The sequence below is a fragment of the Sycon ciliatum genome, chromosome 1, assembly GCF_964019385.1.
Source record: "Sycon ciliatum chromosome 1, ocSycCili1.1, whole genome shotgun sequence".
NCBI lineage: Eukaryota > Metazoa > Porifera > Calcarea > Leucosolenida > Sycettidae > Sycon > Sycon ciliatum.
In genome coordinates, this window is record NC_088643.1 from 42,041,568 (window position 1) to 42,058,293 (window position 16,726).

At 45.9% G+C, this 16,726-nt stretch overlaps 2 protein-coding genes across 2 annotated transcripts; both read right to left on the reverse strand.

The window, feature by feature from the left end:
- Positions 1-283: 283 nt before the first annotated feature.
- Positions 284-1,512, reverse strand: LOC135807002 (uncharacterized). The gene is made up of 2 exons (XM_065321102.1): positions 1,386-1,512; positions 284-1,090 (listed from the first exon to the last, which is right to left on the reverse strand). The coding sequence occupies exons 1-2, from the start codon at positions 1,434-1,436 to the stop codon at positions 410-412; spliced, it is 732 nt and encodes a 243-aa protein (XP_065177174.1). The 5' UTR covers positions 1,437-1,512; the 3' UTR covers positions 284-409.
- A 4,424-nt stretch (positions 1,513-5,936) lies between these two features.
- Positions 5,937-16,703, reverse strand: LOC135804660 (uncharacterized protein K02A2.6-like). The gene is made up of 2 exons (XM_065318586.1): positions 14,276-16,703; positions 5,937-6,007 (listed from the first exon to the last, which is right to left on the reverse strand). Exons 1-2 carry the CDS (start codon positions 16,701-16,703, stop codon positions 5,937-5,939), a joined length of 2,499 nt encoding a protein of 832 aa, XP_065174658.1.
- Between the last annotated feature and the right edge of the window lie 23 nt (positions 16,704-16,726).

Consider the following 16,726-nt stretch of genomic DNA (forward strand, 5'->3'; position numbering starts at 1 on the left):
GATAGTTCAGATCCACCAACCAGAGGCCAAAGGCCTAAATCCCATTTGCTACATCCATGTTTTACTCATGCCAGGCCACGAGTTCCCAATTAACTGTGGGTCGAAGCACGGTTGGAAATATTCCTTCCGCTTCCAAGCAGGACTTGAACTTGGTACCTCTCGTTTCTCAATCATGGTCTTAGACCAACCCACTGTGCATGCCGGCCTTCAATTCCTTTATCATTCGCCCAAACTGATGAACAATAGAATAATGATACTTGTAATAATAAATAGAGAACTCGGATGTTGAGACAATAATAACAGTTAGTAACCATTATGCTCCTTTCCTTTCAATAAATAGAGAAATTCAGAATAAATATACTTGCAAAATATCGCTGCAGGGGAAACTATCCATAATAACTAATTGTCTCTATGATTGACATTGACAGCTGTTTGGAGAAATTGGTAGCAGACCTCCAACTTCCTTCAGCCTCCACACAGCATTCGTTCCTTCGCATCTGTCGATAACCAAAACATGGGCGCTTGTCAGCTCTGATGAACGCCTCTTGCAGCAGCCGCACGGGGATTTGCATGTGGCTTCACAGAGAATGGGTGGGAAACGGTTGAAGTCAGTGCTGCAAACTGTGTGTGGATTGTTGTGAACCTTGTCGCAATTATTCGCCTTGGAGTCGTCCTCTTCTTCCACGGCGGCTGCGATCATATCACTGCCCACATTCACTTCCATCTGTGGGCCAGGATAGACATTCAGCCACATGGCGGTACGACTATTGTGACGCTGGGCACTGCCGGACGAGGAGGAGGCTCTGCAAGCCTCAGACTGCATATCACCACAGGCCAGTGTCTGCAATGGCAGTGGAGTGAACATCTGTAGATTCTGCATGGCGTCCCAGGAGGCAGGTACTGGACGGCCACTTCTTGGTTTGCTCAGCTGCTCAAAGTAAGTGTTTAGTAAGCTGGTGTAGTTCACATTGTCAGACCGAGGTGTACATGCCTTGATCTTGTTGGCATTTTCCTGACTGGGAGAGAGCGATCTTGCCGTGGAGAATGGCACTGCACTTAGTATTGTTAGTGCTATCAGTGACACCATCACCTGATCAGAAGAACACAAGCAGTGTAGTAGTACGTCAGTATTATGGTATGTGAAAACATTTACGGTATTGCAAAGTTACACACATTCTTATAAATTAATCCATGGCTCTCCACCCGAGTCTCAACGTTACGTGTACATACATTTGTATATTTCATTTTCCCTGACGATAATATTGAAGTAGCCTGGAGCACAACATTAATAGGTGAAATATATACATTCTACATTTACTTCAGGTATCCTTCTCCCTAAAGTATTTCTAATTTTGGGTCTCCTTCCTAAATAAATATCGCCTTACCTGCAGAACGGGTGAGAAGGATTGGAATCCGGAAAACATCTTAGATACCATGGCTATTGCAGTTAAACCTTTGGTTGAACGAAGTGCAGGAATAACGGGCTAGGATCGAATGATGTATAAACGTGGTGGTGACATTCCCAGAGGGTAAGGACCTTGCAAGTAGAACTGAAATAGGTCAGCAGAGATTGTAATACTTCCTCAGATTGTAGAAAGGTGGAAGTGGAAAACCAATTCTGACTCTCCATGGCTGCGAGTTCAGGCTTTTATAGAACTTCAGTGCGGAAGTATTCGACACAGCAGGCCGGGCCAAACTAATGATACAGTCATGATGACATTCACCTACATGATGTATGTTCCAGTTAGTATCATTATTCCACTGACGGCCGAAGGTATCCTGAGGGGAAGTACTTTGGTCAAAAACGACGGCACAGCCAAAGCGGATCTTTGGCTCCCACGTGCAACTGAAAATCCTGCCCCGGGCCGAGTAAAACTGGACCCAAATCCACAGAATATGTTAATTGAGTTCGTATGTACATGTATTCGTCTTTCGACTTGCAGAGCAATGAATCACCATTATTACCCCGATGTGGAACAAACCAGCCGAGCCACTCTATAATTATCGTTACAAGTGAACAATGGAGATGAGTACGCACTACCCACCTTATACACTGCAGACTGCACGCTGTATACGGTCCATAGCCGGCCTCGTCGAATGATTGTGTCCCCCGGACTTGGCACTGCAAAAGTCCGTACGTAGTCCGGCCCATGTACTAGTACATAATTGTATAGTAATAGTATGCACGGAAGCAAACACACGCCTAGCTAGCTAGCGGCGTGTACGTGTAGTGCCTGTCGACAGTGTACAGGCATTGTGCGTTTGTGAGTAGCACTTGGGTTTGGTGATCTAATGACAGGAACGTAATGTGCACGTGAGTGAGGAGTTGAACAGTAAAACAATCACCAAAACACCAACAAATCACCACTGCCACGGGCAATCTACATGTATGTACATGTACATGTACATGATTGTATTTTCGTGGCGTTGTCGCTTGCCGGCTGTACATGTACTCATTATGTGTCAACATGACTTACATGTACATGATGTATTACTTTGTAATACATGTACTGTATAGAAGCAACTATTAAAATCTGTTTTTCTATCAGTGTATCAGCACTGAGAATGTAATCACCAGTCCAGAAAAGGGCGAACCAGAACAAGATTCAATCAGCTGATCTAATCGAATCGGGACACCTCATTCCAATGCCAAGGAAATAACATCAGTACAATACTACTACTGGCTGGTATAACAATGTATTGGCGCAGGGAAATCATTGCACTACTGTGGCTGTGTGCTGTCATGTACTACTGCCCAATGACGGTGCCACAAAATGCCAAACTTGAAAAGGCACACGGTCACCAGCACGTTTCCTACCTAGAATGTGGCTGCTTTCTGAGTGTGACACTGCACTGCTAAGATATTGTAAATCTAATCTTCTAGAGCAAAGAAGTCGACTATCAACTGCAATAGAATGGCTCAGGATTCGTCAAGTAACTTTCCGGCGGGATGGACCCGTTTCATCTGTGCTAAAATAAAGACCCGACCCAATTTTGATGTATTTCATGTACTTCGAAGTATTCAGGAATGCTCTCCCCACACTCCACTTGATTTGAGAGGCAGTTCTTATTTGCCGTACGCTACACACACACACACACACACACACACAAACATACACACACACACACACACACACACACACACACACACCGTTTATGCAGCAGGCCTAACTCTTTGAGCACCTCTTGAAGATCACAGAGCCTCGTGTGCTCCTGCCTGATCCAGCATGCAGTGGAGATCATCTGGGGACTGGCCCTTCTCTACCAGCGACGCCCTTGTGCTAAGTCAAGTAACTGCAGAGCACACTGCATGATGAGCTCGAGGGTTACAGTGTCACCGCTTTGTCGTTGGCTAGTGCGAGACCAGATAGACGGCCGATGTACATGTATATGCCTAGCCCCAAATACCAGCGCAGGGATTATTTTTGGAAATTCAGGCCCAACCAGTCCGGGGGTCGCGACTGGGCGTGCGTCAAACCTGATGTCCCAGTTACTCACCTTTTACCGGCAAGACTAGGAAGGTTTGATTTGATGTGATGATCTTTGCCGGATGTTTACCCCCACCCCGTTCCTACCAACTCTTACAGGTATCTCAATCGATTGCCTATTGGTTATACAACTGAGTATTACTACATGCCAGTAGGGATGTAATTGTTTGTACGTTGGCGTGGCGTATTTGCGTTTGGTATACATATATGTACATGATTGTATTGTTCGAATCATGTTCGGGCAGGGAAAATGGAGCTCAAGAAATACGAGTAAACACGCATCCAAGGTACCAGTGCAAAAAAACACTGCAGTACATGTACAGAACGTTCTAATCTTCGGTGCAATCAGGATGTTGAAGTGTTCACACCCGTTGCAACTAGTGCTGCTTCCGCACTTCTGCACACTGCATGGGATTCTCCACAACTGGACACCGCTCTCCAGGCAGTAGATTCAGGGTTGATGATGATGAGCACGTGTCCTCAAACCCAACTCAGACCAACAATGTATTATGGCTTTATGCCGTGGCCATTAACATGTCCCCCTCCCTTTCTTCCTTGGGGGAAGTCTGGAGACTGAAAGGAAGCACCCAGGACGATGCCTTGGCTTCATTGTATGACAAGGGAACACAAACTTCAACAGCTTTGAAGGGTGTAACCGAGTCTCAGTGGGAGTGCATGTACAGTGTACATGTAAATGTATATTTGTACAATGTACTACAGCTAGCTAGGCTGTTCAGACTCCAATACAGTATTTACACCGGCGATGTACATTGTATACAATTGTATGCATCATAACCTATCCTGGACATTTCTCATCGAGGAGAATAATACAGTACATATTACTGAGAACTGCCTTGCATTGCAACCCCATTCAAATGGACTTTTCATGCTAAATGAATGAGTTTTATTCTAAACTATAAAGTACAATACATGTACATGTAGATTGTTTGAGGTTCCAGAATACCATCACTAGATTCTCGTTTCGGCACGCTCTTTTTACGTCTTGCTTGCCATAGATGGAGAGCCACACGAGCTAAACAACATTAGGAAAGAACACTCTCCACATTCGTCAGGTACATGTACATTGTAAATGTTTATAAAGTCTTGTACATGTATGCATAGACTGTAATTGTACTTCAAGTATACTACTGTATGTACATGTACATGTATTAGAGAATGCCCGTGTATGGGATGACATCGCCATGCACACGCATGCCATGAAGTGGACACGTACATGTACATGTACCTGTATCTGCTGTGTTGTTCGAGCAACAATAAATGCAGCTACACGTACTAGTAGTAGTAAGAGCAGATGACGAATGCCTTGGCAGGAACACCTGTAGAATGTTTGTACCAAAACAAGTGCACAAAGTGTACATGTACGTGAAATGATCCAAATCTAAGTTTCTACCGAGATAAACCTTTTGTAATGAACTTGGTGGCAGTTACTTGTGAAGTTCTAATTTTGTACTCGTACCTGGAAGTAGAACATACGCAATTATACATGTCAGCAGCAAAGAACGTATACATTATAACATACATGTACATGTACACGTATATCCAGTATTCAATGCATGACACTGATACTATCCCTTCATATCCGGCCTTCCCGGTACTTGCACTTACTACAGTCACTGAGAGGTGATTTTAGTTATTGTTTTTATGGGAGAAAACGGATACAACAAACTTCCATGGTACATGGTTTTGTATAAGCATGATGCAGCACTTGCATTTTCAGGTCTTGAGTACAGAGAAACCTCTCGAAACCGACCAGTCAAAGGCCCAGAACGCGGTCCTGTTATCCAGGACTTTGCTTTGGTCCTGGTTCAAGTGCTCTTCAGAACCAGGTGGTCGCTTTAACAGGTTTGACTGAATATACCGTATATACATGTACATGATTGTACCTTCTTCCCAATCAGAAAGTGAATCAATTCTATCACATATTCTGATTGTTTATGTGCCGTGGTCGCTTTACTATTTCATTGATTGGTTTGGACAGTACCGGTATACACTGTCCACTGTGCATGTACAATGTATGTTTGTGTCCTGCTGGTACTAGAACCCCAACTCATCCGTTTCTTGTTCTGGCATTGTTTCTGACCTTCAGACGTCTTCCTCAGGCGAATGGGTGCTTAACTTCGAGTGATGAATGGAGAAAGTGGACTAATTCCAGAGCGTATCAAGCCTCCAACAGTCCAAGATCAATCCCATCCCAAAATTAAGCAGGTGTACCTGGGGCAGGAATTGACCTAAGAATATTTATCAATGACCTGTTAGTATAGAGTGCAAAGTCATACCAATGGTGTAGGACAGAGAACGGACAGAGAACATGTAGTGAGAATTTCATGTACTACAGTAGCACAATGGACACCATCCCCAGGTCCTACATACATGTACATGTACATGTATACACTCATGTCGCTTGTACATACACATGCACTGTGTTGCTCAATGAAATCCAGTGGCGTCCCTCAAGTAAGCGCCGGGCGTTGCACTGCCCCAGACCTGCAAACACTGAGCTGAGAAAAGGTGCAAGGCGCAAAACTTAAGTGAAGAGACTGGGTTTCATGGAGCAGGACTGTACATGTACAGTCATGTTCTGCATGGTGCGAATGAACCTGACCTACAGTTACTTGTACATGACATTGTACGTCATGACTATTGTGCATGTACATGTTCATCACCTTCCAACAATGTTCATGGACATGTACATGTACATTATCTTTAGTCCTTTGAGGTGTAGAGTTCTGCTGGGGAGGGGAGGGGCACTCCACTAGTAGTGGGTGGTGGACTCCCTCGATAGGCATCCATTAGGCGTTAGCAGAGCAATACAACGCCTAAAGTTAGAAACAGTGCTATGAGAGTACGAAAGATAATAGGCAGTTTCAGTACATGTACTTGTACTTCAGTAGATGAAGGATTGTTATGCACAAAGTGTCTGTTATTTTTCAGTGTTTCAATAACAGTGTATTGTAGCCATGGGAAGATGAAGGACATTCAAGGCAAGCTGACTGGTTTACAGGCAACTGTCAACTTGGCCAACTCATGCCAGGGAAGTAATCAATTACATGTACATGTACATGTATATCCATGCACATTTATTATGTGTGTCTAGAGAATACTGTCATGCAGCCTGTGTGCGTCGAAATCGATGGTAAGGTGAATAGGGTATGGTTATCCGGGGAAAACAAGAGACTTCCACTGCTGAAAATACTTTTACAATCGTCATGTAATTGAATAGATGGTAATGTTTAACAATGTGAGGTGGAATAACACGAGTATATACTACATTGTACTATCAGCAACAGGCGAAGGGAGGTCAATCAGAGATCTAGTTCAAATCCAATCCTGGTTCCAGAGCAAACACTAGCTCTCGTGAAACCTCTGTTCCTACATGTATGCTGTTCGTCCTAGCAAAGCGCCTATGCTCACTCTCTGTACAATGTATTACAGCCATGCCCACTGCATCCAAAGCTAATAATAAAAAGACGCCCGCGATTGATAGAATTTGTTTGCGGCATGTGTGGGCCACTTGGTCTGAATGTCGTAACATATGGCCAAACAAACAGGGGAGGATATTGAATGAATAAAGACTTGAAGTGTCTTCACTTGTAAACTTGACACATGGCACTTATATCGGTGTCAGTCCGGTATTCAGCTGCTCTCCAGTACCTGCAGCCTCCAGGTGCCATTAATTTTCTACTTTGGACACTGAAGCTTGAAGCGCTAGCACGTCAAGCCTTCAGGACGTCAAGTGTTCTACTGCCAGTCTACTGTTTTCTAGCATTACCACTGGTGAACATGCTGCTAAGGCTACCATGAACTATACCTAAGCTGAATGCCAATGAGTCACTTGGTGTCGATACTGACACGGTCACACCATGTCCTATGACTACATGTCCATTATATAGATCGTATGACTTTCACTGTTTCAGTCCGTGTTTTTGCCCAAGGAACCAGCGACAATCACACAGGCACAAGGACCATGTGGATAGTGCTGATTGTAGGGGCGTAGTGGCGTAACGTTATGCAGCATTTTTGTGCGTATATCGTGTACAGTACGAGTAGTGGTCTTTACAGCTAGCCCTGCTTCAGTTTGTTATGTTGCCTGATGATTGAGTGACTCAAGAAACTCTGAGGAGCAACGGATATGTTTCGCTGGTGAGGATCCAACTGCTTTGTGGATCCGTGTGTGTGTGTGTGTGTGTGTGTGTGTGTGTGTGTGTGTGTGTGTGTGTGTGTGTGTGTGTGTGTGTGTGTGTGTGTGTGTACATGTACATGTATGTGTGTGTGTGTGTGTGTGTGTGTGTGTGTGTGTGTGTGTGTGTGTATACAAGCTCCGGTGCATCCCAGCACTGTTGAATGGTCTTTATTATTATTATTTGAAGGATTCCCCAAAGGCCGAAGCCTAAATCAAGGGGGTCTCCAAGAATAAATTATACTTGAACAATACGTGTACTTTGCGCCGGACGGGGTCACTTCTCCTGTGTGATTTGTTTATTGCGTCTTGAATTGTGACACACCTCCATGAGTACAATAATTTTGTCATGTTCTTTGTAGTAACCGCACAGCTGTTGGAGTAGGTACCCCTCAGCAACATTGGATTCTATGAATTGCTGAATTGCGCCTCAGTGCGCCCATGAATTTAGAATTGCAACGCCGGACATTGACCGTGGTTGATACTGCCTGCTGAAATTGATCGTAATTGATACCGGCTGCTGAAATTGGTGAAGCTGCATGTGATCATCAGCTGCCAAACTCAGTTGCTGGTATTGCATGCCACTATTGATTTGATAATGTCACACACCACAGTTGGGTAGTTCGGAAAATGTCAATGTTTCAGTGACACCCTCAGCAATATTCCGCGGCTCGCATGTCATAAACTTTGTCTACACGTATGTGTAATGTTATATGTACATGCACGTGTACATGTATATCCAGTGAAAAGTTCTGGGTATTCCCCAAAGGTCATACGGCGATTTCATCCTCCTCGTCCCTTTCTCATCCCAAAACATTTCTCCTCCAGCCTTTTACATAGAAAATCTTTGAAGATTCAGAATCGGTCATACTACTACTGTACATGTTGCTATAGCATTCAGCGTGATGTACATTGTATGCATTCACACTCAGATATTCATCAGTGGTTATTTGGTCATGTACAATGACAATGTACTTGAGAGAGTTGAAATTCTGAAGACAAAACAAATCGTCTTCACCAGGACTCGAACCAGGGACCTTGGGAAGCCAGCGATGCTCTAACCACTGAGCTATTTGTATGAAACCAGTACGTTTGACAGCTCCACATTCTCATCAGACTTGAAAACTCACTCTTCCTGTGAAACTACAGTACAGGGTAGATGCTCTTCTGTACAGGTGAGACTCCAGGAGCCGAGGTACATTGTATATGTATGTGACTGCTTATCCGCTTATCTACTGTAGTGGTAAAACGAATGTCAAAACCTACTACAGTCAACTTCGCTTATAACGACACTCGGCGGGGCATCAAAAAGGTGTCCTTATTCGCGAAGTGTCGTTATACCCGAAGTCTCATTATTATGTATTACAGTGGGATGGAACTTTGCTCTGGGCATGGAAATTCTGTCGTTATTCGCGAATTGTCGTTATATCCGAAGTCGTTATTAGCGAAGTTGACTGTAGTCGAATATTCTTCAGCTTAACGAACGAATGAACGAATATTCTTTTGGTAACACAGATTACATCACATGCCCTCCTCTCAGTCATTTGATGGATATTGTCAATACTAATATATTGTTAGGTATGACAAACGGTAGTGCCACGTAAAATATACTGCTACATAAGGCTACTTCGAAGTTCATAAATGTTATGTATGTGCAACATTGGCAGTCCAGTATGGACATACATGTACATGTGCATGCATGCAGTACAAAGTCACAGGCAGGCTGTACGCACTGCACTGTACCGTGTTCGGCGTCCATGTACATGTACATGTACATGTGTGTACATGCACTGCATTCGAAGTGACGTAACGAATACTCGAATGTGACTTAACGAATATTCGAATGTGACAAACCGAACGAATGTTCGAATATTCGTTTCACCACTACTATCTACATGGTTGTATCTCTTGGTCTTCGCGCTGATCACCGCGATTCAGTAGTGGCTCGTTTCAATTTATCAGGTAACTTTGCACTCTACAGGTCTTCTGAAAGTTGTGTTACTGTGAGAGTTACAAAGGATGTTCTGCATCAAAATAACGTCTTTGTGCTCCGCCCAAGTGCCAATACAATACAGCAACAAGGACAGAGTTGCATAGCCAGTGCATAGCCAGTGCATAGCCAGTGCATAGCCAGTGCTTCTCATCCTATCCTACATAATAATATTATAAGTGACGACCACGGTGGGTTGTGTCTGCTTTGCGCAGACTCGCGCATGCATATGTAAGTACATGTACAAAGATGTAGCAACGAGAATGCTTTTTGGCCTCTGTTGTTCTGCGTTGTGTATATGTATGTACATGTATATGTATGTCATTTCCTCTGTGCTGCGCTGACGAGTCCACAAAGGACGAAACAGTTCTGTCCGCAGATTGAGTATGTACATGTACATGTATGTATATGTATGTTAGCAAGTATTTCATGTTCATCATGTACGTACAAATACATGTACAATAGATCGGAGATTCGGAGTACAGCGAGGCTCAGTACAGCATGGCATCATCCCATCACGTGACCACCACCAGATGCAGAGTGTGAAGCGGGGTTTGAATCCCGGACACATACAATGCAGCAATATCTTGTAATTGTACATGTACAAGTATTGTAGAGTGGGCGAGATATCCTATGTATACAGTGCGCTTTAAACACACGAAGCATCATATGCAGAGTAGAGAACTCTTTTCCGAAATTACTGCTCATCTCTGCTGGGGTAATCACCAAAACAAACAAAGAAATGAATACAATTACGGGACTGCAATTGCAACGACAGACAGATGGGAGAGCTTCGACGATTGAATATCATTCTTGTTTCTCTTAGGGCGTAATTGATTCTCGAGAAACAGGAAGTTGCGCGAGGGAGAAATGTTTGCTTTCGTTCCCCACCATAACCCAATACGCTTCGCAGCCTGGGTGAACAAGAAGAGTCGACATGGTCAGACGGGTGAATCCAGCATGATCAGTTTCAGTTAGATGTTGACACAATGCAGTCGTCTGACCATGTACCAGCTGATTTCCGCTGGGGGTCGACTGGCACGATCCTGAGTGGTGGTCACAGGATGCTGGAGGAATGCAGCGTAGTGGTAATGTTTGTACTTGTGTGAATGAGGGACTCTACTTTTAATTGACTCCTGATAGCCCCTTGTATTGGCCTTGTGCTGCAAGACTTTTCTTTGAATCACTGTAGCTAACACTGATTGGGTGGAGCTGGAAAGGCATTTCGCGTACTTTGTTCAGGCAGTCAGTGTACCGTCTGTACTACATGCCCTAGCATATAATGTATACTTCGAAGTAATAATACAGTACTATATTACATGTATGTATGTGAGAGGAACTGTCCATAAGCCATCCCCAATGCCACTGCCACAGTTTATGTCTACTTAAAACATGTTCTGCAACTTCTGCTGCATTTTAATGCCTTGCTTGCAACATCATTGCAGTACGTACATGTACATGTATATGTACGTTACAGGAAAATACATTAGATCGCATTGAGCTGATAAGCATTGTTATCCTCGTGTACATCATCGACTGCATTTAAACTATATAATATACATGTACATGTACAGTGTACATGTAGTGTAAATTGGGCTGTCCTCCACCAAAGAAAATATATTGCATTGAATTGTACTTAAACGTTTTTCACATCCAGTCTGGCCAGAATCAAAGCTGGCCGGTATAGCGTCAAAGCAGATTGGCAAAGGTCACACTTCTGAAAGTTGGGGTTACTCCCTATCGACTCAGTCTATGGCCCATCCCCCAGTGCTTTTAGATCTGTTATTACATGTACAATCATTGTATGAAGTATGATTCTAAATAACGTTAGATATCAGTGACTTGCGTGCCATACTCCACTCGTGTGGTGGAAATGATTGATTAGCACTTTGGAAGATAGGCAGATGGGCAATTTAGCAAATGTATGTACTTGGGAATGAATGCCATCTCTCATTCTTGGTGCTTTTACCGCAATGACCCCGATACATGTACATTATATTGTGTAATTAGTACTTGTTATAGTTAGATCGGATTATCATAGATTGCCGTACATGCATGAAAGATAACTTAAAACATCATTGAGACAAGTACCAATGTTGAAACGATCACTTACTTTCTGACATACGTGTGGGAATCTCATTGGACATGACGATGGATACAATAGTCCACAAACATGGTCACCTACATTGTACATGTACAGAATGTAGTGTAGTGTGATTCACAGAGTACTCTACTAAACACTGCCATCCCCGCACAGCAGCGTGCACGCCACACCAGCAACCTCATTGAGTTGTTTGGACCTTGAAGTAAGTAAGCAGTTGAATTGGTTTCCATCAGTATTTAGTCGATGTCAGGGGAGGATTGTTCATTTGGGATTGTTGGGGCTTCAACTGCAACCAATAGCATGGCTAAACTATTTCAATCATTGTACAATGTACAATGTACATCTACTTTGTAGATAGTGGTGAGATCATACTCGTAGTCATTCTATTGGCATATTTTGATAAAGAGGTTTCTATCTGGACTGCATGAGTACAATAGCTATTACATTCGAAACAATGGTTATTCTCTGGTGGGAAATTCTTCCTGGACTAGCCGGTACTTTCCCAGAATGTGGTGCAGAGTTACTGATAGCTACATGTACATGATTGTATAGTATTTAGTAAATACTATTTACTATTTACTGTTATTATAGTACATTGTACATGTACATGTACGTACGAGTCGTAATATTTATATTTTTTCGGGGGTAATGGCCTCTTTTACGAGCAAGATAAAGTCATGTAGACGTGAAAAATTACGAGTAGTAATAATTATGAATACATGTCCTCCAGAGTGAAAGAAAGAGAGAGAGAGAGAAAAGAGAGAGAGAAAGAGAAAAAGAGAGAGAGAGAGAGAGAGAGCGAGAGACAGAGAGAAAAAGAGAGAGAGACAGACAGACAGACAGACAGACAGACAGAGACAGAGACAGAGAAAGAGAGAAAGAGAGACAGAGAGAGAGAAACAAAGAGAAGAGACGGAGAGATAAAGACAAAGAGAAAGAGGAGGAAAGAGAGATAGAGAGAGAGAGAGAGAGAGAGAGAGAGGGAGAGGGAGAGGGAGAGGGAGAGGGAGAGGGAGAGGGAGAGGGAGAGGGAGAGGGAGAGGGAGAGGGAGAGGGAGAGGGAGAGGGAGAGGGAGAGGGAGAGGGAGAGGGAGAGGGAGAGGGAGAGGGAGAGGGAGAGGGAGAGGGAGAGGGAGAGGGAGAGGGAGAGGGAGAGGGAGAGGGAGAGGGAGAGGGAGAGGGAGAGGGAGAGGGAGAGGGAGAGGGAGAGGGAGAGGGAGAGGGAGAGGGAGAGGGAGAGGGAGAGGGAGAGGGAGAGGGAGAGGGAGAGAGGGAGAGGGAGAGGGAGAGGAGAGAGAGAGAGAGAGAGAGAGAGAGAGAGAGAGAGAGAGAGAGAGAGAGAGAGAGAGAGAGAGAGAGAGAGAGAGAGAGAGAGAGAGAGAGAGAGAGAGAGAGAAAGAGCAAAGAGCAAAGAGCAAAGAGCAAAGAGAAAAACCAATGCTGCCGCATTCCTGGACGGGGTGGATATTATAGGAAGCAGGGTCCTGGGGCTTAGGTTTCGCCTTATTCTGGCCATCACTGCATCAGGTGTGTCATCTTGGAATCTGAGGTCTTGGTGGACATTCTCTTCATGATATTTGCCTAATGATTGTAGTAATACGTGAAACTGAGAGTTGTGACAATTTGACAAAGCTTCCACTCTCTCCTGTGTACTCTTCATGATAATCATAACATCCAGCAGCTCGAGGTCCGCCGATATGATAAGCATACTGGTCGGAAATACAGGTACATGTTTGTCTTGGAGTTGAACGAGAAACACACAACAGGATACAGCTGCTGCTGAAAGCAAACATGGCTGGTGTGTATTATTCCACGTTTACATGACATAATTGTACCGTACTCAGTATCTGTATCAATTTACATGTACATGCTGGCTGGATCCAGTACTGTAGTGTTTCGTACTTTAGTCTAACCAGACCAACCAGAGAGCCAAGACATTAGTTCTAACTGTTGTACTCCGATAAGACAAAGAACCTAGAACACATGCAATCTACTAGATATATACATACTGGCTAAAGTGGGAAGGAGGAATGGAATGCTAGATCATGTAAGTGGATCATGATGATGGGAATGATAATATCGGAATGCAAGTATGCATGGGCTACATGCATCTAGTCACATGACACTACACCTCCCTTTCTTTGAGGTCGTAAGAGCAAATATGGCAGTAGATTAAGAAGATGGAGAAGATACCTAACTGGACGAATTTGAAAATGAAAACAATAAGACCGTTGCAGAAGGGATCCATTACAGAGTTCTAAAAGCACTAGTCTGTCCGAGGGAGTATTCTAGTATAGTGCATTGTACATGTATATCCTCTCCTCTTACAAAGAAAAGACCTAAGGGTGTACAGAGGACACACAGGCACATGCAAGCCATTAGAAAAGAGAACGAGCAAGAGAGGGAGAGACAGAAGAGTGGAGTATTTTGTTTGGAGAGACCAAAGTTAGAAGCGATCGGGAGCGTGAACGACACGGCCGCGAGCCGTGACATACTTATCAGGCTGGTCTTGAGCTGGAGGGGTCGATGGCTCAGTGACGTCTTAATGCGGTCGAACGCAGCACACTGCTCTGCACCCCACTGCCACGGGGTGCCTTTGACGAGGAGAGACCTGAGAGGTTGCGTGATGGAGGCCAAGTCCGGAATGAACTTGCCTAGGTGGTTGGCCATGCCGAGCAGACGCCGGACGGAATGGACATCGGAGCAGGGAGAGAGCTCCTGGATTGCGTGGATCTTGTCTGGATCTGGACGGATGCCACAGCCATCAATCACGTGGCCCAGGAACTTGATCGAGGTGGCATGAAATTGACACTTCTCGCTGTTGAGCGTGACACCGGCGGATTGAAGACGGGCCAGAGCTGGTCGAAGGTTGTCGACCTCCTCCTCGAGGGTGGAGCCGAATGTGAGGACGTCGTCCATCATGCAGATGTTGCCAGGGAGGTCGCTGAGCAGATCTGACATCTGTTTCTGAAAATACTCGGGTGCCGAGGAGATGCCAAAGGGGAGCCGCGTGTAGCAGAATCTGCCGATGGGCGTGATGAAGGTGGTTAGTAGCTGCGACTCCGGCGCCAACGGAATTTGGTGAAACCCGCTGTTAGCGTCCAGCTTGGAGAATACCTTGGCATCACCGAGGCGAGCGAGGAGATGGTCCGTGGTAGGGAGAATGTGCCGTTCGCGCTTGACGGCTTTGTTGAGCCGTGTGAAGTCACCGCAGATGCGCACGCTGCCGTTTGGTTTTGGAACAACGACCATGCCGGCACACCAATCGGTCGGTTCGGACACTGGGCGAATGACGCCAGCGGCTTCCATGCGACGGAGGGCTTCAATAACCTTCGATTCCATGGGCAGAGCAACTCGCCGAGGAGTGGAGAGCGAGTATGGAGGAGCCTCATCGCGAAGTTGAATGGTGTGGAGAGGACCGAAGGTACCTAGGCCCGAGAACAGGTCAGGAAACTCAGCGGCAACAGGAGAGCGAGAGTCTGAAGCTGAGTCACCAGAGGTAGAGGTGGTCTCCAGGACGTTAGCAGGAGCAGGCAGGATGCCGAGTGCCTCAATGGCTGGACGTCCGAGCAGTGGAAGCTTGAGGTCGCGGACCACGTACACCTGGGTGGGCACGGAGTGAGACTGAGATGAGTGAGCTGTGCGCAGGTCAGCTGTAAACCGGCCACAAACATTGAGGCTTGTGTTGTCTGGGCCCCGGAGAGTACGGTTCGATGGGGCGAGCGAGATAGGCAAGTCCAGGGATGTGAACACTGTAGCTGGTATAGCAGTGACATCCGCACCCGTGTCGACCTTCATAGTTATGGCCTTGCCGTGCAGAAGCATAGGGAGATTCCAGCCTGTGCCGTGGGTCAGGGTGCCCAGAAATGCGTCAGCAGAACTCACTGCCGAGCTAGAGGAATCACTGTGGCTGGAGAGAGAATGGACACCTGTGCCCCGCGGGGACTGATGAGTGCCCTGTCGTGCAGAAGAACCGGAGGAACCAGATGGTGGCGAAGAGCGGCACACTCGTTGAAAGTGGCCTGTCTTGCCACACCCTTTGCAGGTTACACGACTTGCAGGACATCGTGCGCGGGGATGTGACTCGTATCCGCACCAAGGACAAGAATCAGATGATGGAGTCGAGTGGCGCGAGGAGCTGGGAGCATCACGCAGCGGAGGACGATCGCGACTAGAACGCAGCCGCCCCTGATCCTGGCGGACAGCAAACAACGACTGATCAGCTGCTGCACGTACCGTCGTTTGTTGCTCCTTGATGGCAGCGCTTTGGCGAGCGTGAGCCAGCGCCTTCTCCAGCGTCATATCCGAATCCATTTGCAGGCGTTCAGAAAGACGTGCATCTGCTAACCCTGCGATCAACCGGTCCCGGAGCATCTCATCGTGCATGGCCTTGAAGTTGCACCTGTCTGCCAAGCGGTAGAGATCGTTTACGAATGCATCTAGTGACTCCGTGGGCTGTTGGGTGCGCTGATGGAAACATGCACGTTCGTACACATAATTTCTCTTCTTGCCGAAGTGGGCAGTGAAACGCTCAGTGACTGTGGTAAATTTACTCACGTCATCCTCAGGTAGATGAAAGCTGTCCAGTAGGTCGTCAGCTTGCTCGCCCATCGTGTAGAGGAGGGAGTTCACCTGGACCGACTCCGGTTGGGTGTGAAGACCAGACGCCTGACGATAGCGGTTAAAACGACGCAGCCAGCGGTCCCACTGATCTGCAGCCTGGAAATTGAACGATGATGGAGGGGACACCTGTGAGAGGTGAACCATCCCCGGAAGAGAAACCTGGGCGGGCTCGGGCGCCGAAGAAGACGTAGAAGGCGCTCCACCGGAGGAGCTACCTGAACCACCATTGCTGCCTCCGCCACCGGCGGGGGAAGATCCGCGGGAAGCGGGTTGAACCGAGCTGGGGTCCGAAGAAGACATGGCTTCTGGACCGCTGCTACCAT

Excerpts from the sequence above, each read along its gene's own strand:
- LOC135804660 (XM_065318586.1), bottom strand. The coding sequence starts at position 16,703 with ATGTCTTCTTCGGACCCCAGCTCGGTTCAACCCGCTTCCCGCGGATCT. Across the intron at positions 6,008-14,275 it reads GCTCAAGACCAGCCTGATAA|CTCAGTGTTTGCAGGTCTGG; the intron begins GTATGTCACGGC and ends ACCTTTTCTCAG.
- LOC135807002 (XM_065321102.1), bottom strand. The coding sequence starts at position 1,436 with ATGGTATCTAAGATGTTTTCCGGATTCCAATCCTTCTCACCCGTTCTG. Across the intron at positions 1,091-1,385 it reads CCTTCTCACCCGTTCTGCAG|GTGATGGTGTCACTGATAGC; the intron begins GTAAGGCGATAT and ends TCTTCTGATCAG.